At 40.5% G+C, this 10,014-nt stretch overlaps 1 protein-coding gene across 6 annotated transcripts in view; it reads left to right on the plus strand.

Annotated features, from left to right (window-relative positions):
- The window catches only part of phldb2b (pleckstrin homology-like domain, family B, member 2b), a 36,394-nt gene extending 32,762 nt beyond the window's left edge, over positions 1-3,632 (plus strand). For all 6 annotated transcript variants that reach the window (XM_005722448.1, XM_005722451.1, XM_005722449.1 and 3 more), the window contains 5 exons: positions 890-980; positions 1,195-1,341; positions 2,760-2,979; positions 3,127-3,212; positions 3,297-3,632. In XM_005722448.1, the coding sequence (XP_005722505.1) occupies positions 890-980; positions 1,195-1,341; positions 2,760-2,979; positions 3,127-3,212; positions 3,297-3,437 (685 nt within the window). In that variant the 3' untranslated portion in view covers positions 3,438-3,632. The remainder of the gene's footprint in view (positions 1-889; positions 981-1,194; positions 1,342-2,759; positions 2,980-3,126; positions 3,213-3,296) is intronic.
- The last annotated feature ends 6,382 nt before the right edge of the window (positions 3,633-10,014 follow it).

The following is a 10,014-nucleotide window of genomic DNA, read 5'->3' on the forward strand; positions in this document are numbered from 1 at the left end:
TTTTGGCTGTAGATCTACATGTGTTGTATGCATGTATGTACACACACTGCAACCATTCATCGACCAACTCGAAAAACTCCATTATGAAAAAATCCTCGATGCAAATTTTTCACTTTGATGTTTTTTTTAATCCGCAACTCTTTAGGGCTCAGTTGTCACCATGACTATGTGAGCGTTTCACCCACACTAGAGACTACGAATACAGCTGCAATAGAAGATGTAGATGAACTGTTTAAATTAGGCAGCTTACTAAAGCCGTCCCACTTTTTATCACAATGTTAACTGCAGGGGTGAGTCTAAAGGGGGGCATGGGGTGTTCTAGGCCATATTTATTTGAATGATTTTGCAGATTTATATTAATTAAAGTGTTTTATTTATTAAATGGTATTGTATATAATATTTAAAAATATAAAAAATAAAACTGCTAAGTTGCACACTGAATCATTACTAGCATTAATTGTTATTATTAATTATTAACAGTTATACCAATAAGAATGTCACTTTTATGCTGACATGCTAGCTTCTCTTCACTGACTGAATATTTACTATTGCTCAGTGATAAGACATAAGTATTTCTAATCCGATTACTTGATTAACTCGAGTACTAAAACAATATCGATAGCTGGAGCCCTATATTGGATTACCGTATAGTAATGCCGACATTCATCAAACAATTTCAAAGAAAAGTCCAAGTTCATTGATTTTCTCATGTCGCGTGTTGGTGTACCCACTGTTTTTTTTTATTAACTCGCGAGCTGCTCCCTTGCATTTTTGGAAAATCCCAAAGTGGGTTTTTTGTTTGTTTTTCTATAAGTGTCAAGTGTTTGATGTAAAGCAAAAGATACATTATTTTCTATAATTGTTGCTGTATGTGCTTTTTGCGCTGTAGTGCCAGTACGTCAAATGTAGCCAAGCTGGAGGAGATGGAGCGCCTGCTGAGAGAGGCGCAGGCCGAGAAGAACCGCCTCCTCGAACACAAGGTCACTATTTGATTTATTCATATTTTCACATTTTATTTAATGTTAGAGAGATATGTAGCGTTAAAGCCAACATGCAGATCAGTCGAGTATCTTTGTAATAATTCCAAACCTTAAAGATAGAGGTGCTACTTCATTTGCCCAAACTGCAAAATTGTTGTGTTTTTTATGTGTGTGTCATTAAATAACCTGTGACTGCATCTGAATCGTTCTTAAGGAGCGGGAAATGGAATTTCGAAAGCAGGCCTTGGAAGAGGAGAGGAGGAGACGGGAGGATCTGGAGAAAAGGTTACAAGAGGAGACCAACAGACGCCAGAAACTGATCGACCGCGAGGTGAAGCTTCGAGAAAAGCAGAGGGTGCAGGTAAGAGCTCTGGGAAGAGCTGTGGATAATAGAGGTTCTCGATCCAAAACATACGTATGAACTTCAAGGGAACTAACCTTTTACCTTCTTTTGACAGTGCACTCTGTCTTGTTTCTGTAGCTTACTTTTATACATTTCAGACTAGGGCTGGGCGATATGACCCAAAATTCATATTTCGATATTTTTAGCTGGATGGCGATATACGATATATGTCTCGATATATATATTTTTTAAAGCCATAAGGTAAGAACAAAAAGACAGTTCTTAGTCAAAGCTGTGTCCCAGATGTCACACAGGCACTTTTATTAACATACAGCATAGATGTACATGAAGCAATTACTCAAAAAGAAATTATCAGCATTTATTAAATAATCATGCTCCATAAATAAAAGAAAACAATGTTGTTTTTGTGCATAACAAAAGCTCAAAATTGTGCAGTCAAAATGTAAACTAACAGACGATGAGCATAATAACAAAGACAGATTTCACAGCTGCTCTGTTCCCAAGTTCTACTGCGTGACTGACAGCCTGGAGTTTGAAATCCTCTTTGTAACCGTGTCTTTTAACAGGTGCCATTTATGGCCCTTATACACACACAATACGGTAATATTACGTTGAAGCACAATACGTATCACTCCACGAGGCTCCAGACTACGGTAGCCGTAATGCTCCGACAATCCATCAAGCGGTGCAACTTCGTAGCTTACCAAAGTCGTACTAAAACATTTTTTGACAGATTGCTGAGCGCCGTGTACCACATAAAATCGGTTCGCGGTCAGATTTTAGGCCATGCAGCTCCTGTGGGCTGCATGTCGTTAGCGCGGTTAGCTCGCTAACACATTGACGCCGACCAGCCCCACGCACGGGGCGATCCGCGGTAACTCGTTAACGGAGATTTGCCGTGTTCACCTTGTCGTTGCCTGCAGGTGAAGCTATGGGGGAGGGGGAGTTGTTCAGTGAAGGAGAGGCGAGGCCGAGTGAGTTTGCGTAGAGATAAAAGTGGACGAAAGAGAGGCAAACTTGCGGCTCCACAAGTATAATTATAACGTAACATATCAATATAAACGATATTGTCACATCTTACATCTCGTATGAAGATATATTGATATTTTTAAAATACTCGATATATCGCCCAGCCCTATTTCAGACATACTTACAGCACCTCCTTCTGCATGGTTTTAATCATGTCTGTGTTGACAGTTCTCATAGTAAGCTTCATTTATCATCTTTAGTTCTTTTTCCCGGACCATCAAATGTTGGCAGCAGAACAAAGAGAGAGAAATACTCTGATGTTTCCTAATGTATGACTTTCTGTAAATCTTTGTGTTTTATAGGAATTTGGTAAAAACAAAAGAATTCATAAGAAATTATAAATACATCTTTGTCATTACATTCTCAAATGATTCCTCTCCCTCAAGTCCCGGCCTCTTACTCGGTATCTGCCTGTGAGGAAGGACGATTTTGACTTGCGGGCTCACATTGAGTCGGCGGGCCACAGCCTAGACACGTGCTTCCACCTGTCCATCTCTGAAAAGACCTGCCGAGGCTACTTGGTCAAGATGGGAGGCAAAATCAAAACGTGGAAGAAACGCTGGTTCGTCTTTGACCGCAACAGACGCACACTATCCTACTACGCAGGTAAGGACAGCACACACTTGCAACCACACTCAGCAAAGTCTGATTAAAAACAATTAAAAAAACTCTCTGTGTAGATAGAATCACACACATAAATGTTAAAGTTGTGTATTTCTTCTAATTTGGCATGTACTCGTATGTTCTCTCCAGACAAGCACGAAGTCAAGTTGAAAGGAGTCATTTACTTCCAAGCTATTGAAGAAGTATACTACGATCACTTGAAGAATGCACACAAGGTATGCATTCTCCAACGCTGATACAAAAAGTGCATCATAACTCTTTCTTATTCATTCACAATTCATTCTCTCTCCCTCCTTCAGAGCCCAAACCCCTCCCTGACCTTCAGCGTGAAGACTCACGATAGGGTCTACTACATGGTTGCTCCCTCTCCCGAGGCCATGAGGATCTGGATGGATGTGATCGTCACAGGCGCTGAGGGATACACTCAGTTCATGGTGTAGTGAAGCAGATGTACGGGCCTCATGTTTTTTTAATGCTGCAGTCCTTTGTGGGTTTTGAAGACAAAAGTATCAGCTCCTTATTTTCCTCCTGGATGAAGCTTATGTGCATTTGTGTTACACAGATAACACTTCATGTTGTGTTACAGAGCTCTCATGTGAAATTGCGGGCAGATATTGGACAGTTTAACAGTTTAAGCGTCTTCAGAGAAGAATAAAGTTTTTTTGTTCTGATTTTTTTATGTAAGTTAGAAACATTAGTTAAACCAGAGCTGACTTTGGTCTCTATATTATGCCCTACAGTGTTCAACATCTTATACAAACTGTATACATATTTCCAATATTTCCAAAGAAACGGGGGGAAAGGCATTTAAAAGCATTTGTACATTATGAAATGCCTCATAATCTAGTAAAGGTATATTTTTTATTAAATGAATTCATTTCATGTATGATTAATGGGGCATTCTCAGGTCTTAAATCTGTGCGTGGATGTGCATGCATGCATCATATGATCATGTGTGAGTATATACACATGTGATGAATTGCCTGCTCTGTGTGCGCGCGCAGGCACTCTGTGCACATTGCCTATTTACTATGGGCTTTTCCTGTAGCTCCAAGGTGCTATACTTGCACGGTAAATGACACTAATGTTCCAAACCACACTCGCACAAACCAAACTAATCAGCCCTTCTCTGAATGGATGCAGATGCCGGGTTTACAACAGTGTCAGCATAGGTAACGTGTTAATAAAACGCCAACGTATTTGTACATTTTGCCTGCTAATTTCTTAAATGTTATGACATGTATGGTCCATTATCAACTAAAGATGTGTGTTTGTGCCTTTTAATCACATTTTAAATATTTTTTTAGCACTACATGCATCTACATACAAAACGCCAAAGTGGTGAGAAAGTACGCTAGTGTGGAATTGCGGTCCTGGATGCTTTTTTAAGGAAGAACTTCAGCAGGATGAAGTTTTATTGTTAGAAGTCAAGCAGACGAAATCTATGGTACATACATTTATTTGTCCTAAGGTGGCTGATTACTGTGCTGCTGCTTTAGTCCACTACATTTCATTACATTGCATTTATTACCACTAATTTAATGTGTTTTATTTTTTTTAATGACTATTCCACTATGATCACTAATGCTGCTTTGTGCATTATACTCCACACTGCATTGGCATATTTCTGTCCGCTGATAACTGCATTTATAATCTTGCCTCCTGTGTTTTTGCGTGCTGACCAAGCTTTATACATATGTGATACAATGTATATTTGGTTTCTTTGCTTTGAAATATCTTTTAAGTGGAATATTGTCTGTTTCAACATGACGTGCCGAGCATATTTTTACCAAACTAATGGAGTTGTCACAGAGGAAGCTTTCATGTGTTTTAATTCATCCAGTATTTTTATATAATTAATTTTTATGTTGATTTTACTGTATTTATGCCAGTACCATTGCATGTATCTTAATTTTGTATTTTCATATGAATAATAAAAAAGAATATATAATAAATATAATCATTTGTGTTGTTTATGTCTTGAGGAATACCTTTCTATGAGAACAGTGGAGCTGGAGCATTTTACAGGTTTCCACCAGCAGTATTTCAAACTGTGCTGTAGTGAAACCTGCCACAGATCACTAGGATAAAGAATCACAGACAGTAAAGACAAGAAGTCTTTATTTAAGTTCAGCTGAAATGTATTATTACCTGTGTGAAACTCCTGGAATAAACATCATATGTGTCTGCACTCTCATTTGTCCTATGTTACAGTTACAGTACAGACAGGTGAAATCCACACAGCCAGCTCAGAATCAGGGATGCACCTACCTTACTCCACCAGCCTAAACTAAGCTCAGGACATCTGTTCCAGTTCATAGATACAAGGCCTTACTAAGTAAAGCACACTCCCCTAATCAGCCTGACACAATATTAATAATAAATATTTTGATATACCGGTAATGAAACAAAAGAAAATAGTCAAGTATCATGCAGCAGAAAGACGTGTCTGAGATTTGTAAGAAACTACTTAAAAATGGATTTTTTTTGTGTGGATACACCTGCCTACATACCTGGCTGAAGGGGGCGTGGCTCCACCTCAGCTCCTCACTGAGCCATATTACAATGTGTATAAAATATCTGTGGCCTACAAACTATTACACACACACTGTGCTCACATGTTTGTGCTTTCACATTAGCTCGTCCAGGTACTCTCGGCACAGAAATATAAGTGGAGGAAAGGGTGTAGTCGATTTGGATCGGTTACCCATGATTCAATGCGGACATTAAATAAGTCAGACAGATAGCAAGGTTTGTATAAGTGCTTGGCGGAAAGTTCTCTGTGATTTTAGTATCCGTGATTTATTCAACTTCCGTATTAAAATGCAACTCCTCTGCCCTCACTTTTTTTTCACACACCCGTGTGTAACTGTATGTGACAACAGCGCCCTATTTATAAGTCTGACTCTCTCAACGAACGTGGTTGGTCCGAAGACAGTGGGATGTGGCACTTCCGCCCGAAGACCCACAAAGAGCACAGTCATCATTCGCTCCGTGGATCACCATGTGGCGCCAAATGTGAATCGCGATCTTGTTTACGCGTTTGAGGTTCTCCTTGTGGATTTCTATGATGTTCAGAAGGTGAAGCTCAACCACGTCAACGTGTTTGCGACTCACATCTGGGTCATCTTGTGCTTCACGGAGCGGCTGATGCCTGTGCTCCTTGTGGGTCCTCGCCACTGTCAGTACTGATCAGCCTTTTAGTCTATGCTAAAATGATAATATTACCGGCCAGTGAACAGTTACGTTTATTACATGACAGCTACAATGAAAAAAAAATTGTCTCACAAATGTAACAATATTTTCTACTAAGGTAACTTTATTTTATTGTAGTCAGCTGTATGTTTATCTTCATTGACCCACTGTATGTGACTGAAAGCTGATTTGAATTCCCAAATGGATCCAGGTTTAGGGGCATGGAGTTTGAGTGCCGCCATGTGGCAGCCATCGGTACTGTCACAGAGTCTGCTGGGATGCAGTACTGGCATGGTCAAATCTAAAACACGGCGGCTTATCTAGGTTGATTATTTATTAAACTGTCCGTGTATCTGCAGTTTGAGTTGCCTGTACCACCCCCGACAACTGAGGAAGCGATCCTCAGGACTTTCTATGCAGGCGCTGTGGAAAGCATCCTGGTATGGGAACAGCTGCGTTAAGGATCAAAAAGCTCTTCAGAGACTGATCCGTACGGCAGAACGCTGCTGCAGGACTGCTCTCCCCTCCCTACAGGACATCTACACCAGGAGATGTTGGTCTAGAGCAGCTCAGATACTGAAGGACCCCTCCCTTCCCGGTGTTGTCCGGCAACAAACTGTCCAACTTCTACAATCAGGCAGAAGGTTCCGCATCATTCGGGCAAGAACAGACAGACTCAAGAGGAGCTTCAGCCATATTCCATATAAATCAGGTAACATACAAAAATAAAAATAGCTTCAAATACAGTCATGACAATAAAAGAATATGACTTTAAGTACTTAACAACATTACTTCAGTTATAGTGCACCAACATCTCTTACACATTAGCACTAAGGGAACACTGAATGACCTGGTGGTTTTTGTCCATAAAACTACTCGTCTAAGATTACCACAAAGTAAAAGATCTCTCAGCAAAATTCTGCAACATTTTAGGCACAATATTGCCCCGATCAAATCAGTGAGCTGGGGTTTTTTATTCTAAACATGAACTACTGTTACAGCAACAGACATGAACTACTGGTGTCCCACACAACAACTCAATGTCCACTATGTGAAGGAGCCAAACACATGTTTTCTCCTCTCATTAACTGAGATGAACTGCTGGCATATTTGTTTTACATCTATACTGTCCAGTCTCTCCTGGTGGACATGGCAAAACGTTATTCATGGTTACATACAATTTTAGACAGATGTGGGCCAAAGCCTGGCACATACTTGCCATACTTGAGACCTCAGATTTAGGGAGACATTCAAAAGGGCTGTTTGGGGGGGATATATACAAAAAACTTGAATTTTACAATGTTTATTTATCGGATAAAATAAGTTAAATGTCACCGTTATTAGAAACAGAAACAGGCCGGGGGTGTCCAAATTCAGAGGCTGCGTCCACCTGAGGACCAGGTGTTGTGACAAAAAGTGATTGTCTGCCAAACACTGATTGCTTGTATTTAAACTGCTATAAATAACTTGTTGGTCTATAATATGTGAAACATGTGTCAAATATATCCCTCATAAGATAAGAAGAGAGATAAGATAAGACTTTATTGATCCCACAACGGGGAAATTTTTGCATCACCTCAGCTCAGGTACAGATATCGGAATGAAACACAAAAATACAAATAAGTACAATCAGTGAAAAAAAGTAAGATAATACACTATATACAATGGTAGCATACACAGTATGTGATTATGGATATGGTTGAAAATATGGAAGACATAAACTATATAGCTTGACATAACTATTGTACCACTACTATTCCTATTTATAGACATGTACACACACACATGTACACACTAAATATACATATGTATATATATACCTGCACATGTCCATACACATGGAAGGTCCATTATTCATGAAGTGGTGACCGTGGATGTTCACAGTGTCCAGTGAGTCATGACATCGTGATTGAGGAGTTATAGAGTCTAACTGCTGTTGGGATGAATGATCTGCGAAAGCGCTCCTTCCTGCAGCGAGGGTGTTTCAGTCTCTGACTAAAGGAGCTGCTCAGCCCACTCACATACTCATGCAGTGGGTGATGTGGGTTGTTCATGATGGATGTCAGCTTTACTAACATCCTCCTCTCGCCAACCACCTCCACAGACTCCAGGGGACATCCCAGCACGGCGCTAGACCTCCGCACCAGTTTGTCAGTCCTGCTCCTGTCCCTGTCCGTGCATCCACTCCCCCAGCAGGCCACTGCATAGAAAAGGGCAGATGCTACCACAGTGTCATAGAATGTCCTTAACAGAGTCCTGCAGACTCTGAAGGACCTCAGTCTCCTCAGCAGGTGGAGTCGATTCTGGCCCTTCTTATACAGGATGTCTGTATTTGTAGTCCAGTCCAGTTTATTGTTGAGGTGAACACCCAGGTACTTATAAGAGTCCACTATCTCAATGTCTTTCCCTTGGATGTTCACCGGTGTTGCAGGGGGTGACTTCCTCCTGAAGTCTATGATCATCTCCTTTGTCTTGCCGGCGTTGATTTGGAGTAAGTTGGTCTCACACCAGCCAACAAAGTCACTGATGACCCCCCTGTATTCCTGATCATTCCCATCTTATACGCATCCAATGATGGCTGTATCATCTGAGAACTTCTGTAGATGGCAATCGTCCGAATTATAACAGAAGTCTGAAGTGTAAAGGCTGAACAGGAAGAGTGAGAGAACCGTGCCCTGTGGTGCCCCTGTGCTGCAGATTACCACCTCGGACACACAGTCATGGAGCCTCACATACTGTGGTCTGTTGGTAAGGTAGTCGAATGATATCAAGTCATCTTGAGCAACAAACAACATTCCTGTAACAAGGTAGAAGCCACAATCAGTTTTTGGCAGTGACTCTTATGTATCCTTTATTTATGCAGTTAAAAAAAATCTTGTTTACTTTAAAAATGTCTCTCTTAAGAGTAATCTGGCCAGGAGGACAGCTGAAATTGCAACAAATGCAAAAATAGTTCTGTAAACATATTTTAAGTGGACAAAAGGAAGCTGATTGATTATAATGTAAGTACAATAACACAGTTACAAAGATACTTGAGAAACAGGTAATTTTTAAATTTTATATATAACCCCTTTGTACTACCTGTTCACAGAAGTCTATTTAGTATCATACGTAACGATATTACACATAAAAAGCACACGGAAACATTGGAAATCACTTTTTTGGCACAACACCAGCTCAGATATTTGAAGTTTACACAGCTACATTCTCGCCTTCACGAGACAGGTGAAATCCACACAGCCAGCCCAGAATCAGGGATGCACCTACCTTCCTCCACCAGCTTAAACTAAGCTGAGAACATCTGTTCCAGTTCATAGATACAAGGCCTTACTAAGTAAAGCACACTCCCCTAATCCACCTGACACAATATTAATAATAAATATTTTGATATAATGACACAACTACTTAAAAATGACATTTTTTTGTGGATACACCTGCCTACATATCTGCCTGACGGGGACGTGGCTCCACCTCAGCTCCTCACTGAGCCATATTACACTACACCGTCCAATGTGTATAAAATATTTGTGGCCTACAAACTATTACACACACACTGAGCTCACATGTTTGACTTTCACGTTAGCGCATCCAGGTAGTCTCGGCACAGAAATATACCGGTAAATGGAGGCAAGGCTCTCGCTGATTTGGATAGGTTACCCATGATTCATTGCGGACATGAAATGAACCAGACAGATAGCAAGGCTTGTAAGAGTGCCTGGCGGAAAGTTCTCTGTGATACAGTATACGTGATTTATTCAACCTCCGTATTAAAACTCCTCTGCCCTCGCTTTTTGCACACACCCGTATGTAACTGTATGTGAC

The sequence above is a fragment of the Pundamilia nyererei genome, unplaced genomic scaffold (genome assembly GCF_000239375.1).
Source record: "Pundamilia nyererei isolate P.nyererei 1_Seehausen unplaced genomic scaffold, PunNye1.0 scaffold00007, whole genome shotgun sequence".
Classification (NCBI taxonomy): domain Eukaryota; kingdom Metazoa; phylum Chordata; class Actinopteri; order Cichliformes; family Cichlidae; genus Pundamilia; species Pundamilia nyererei.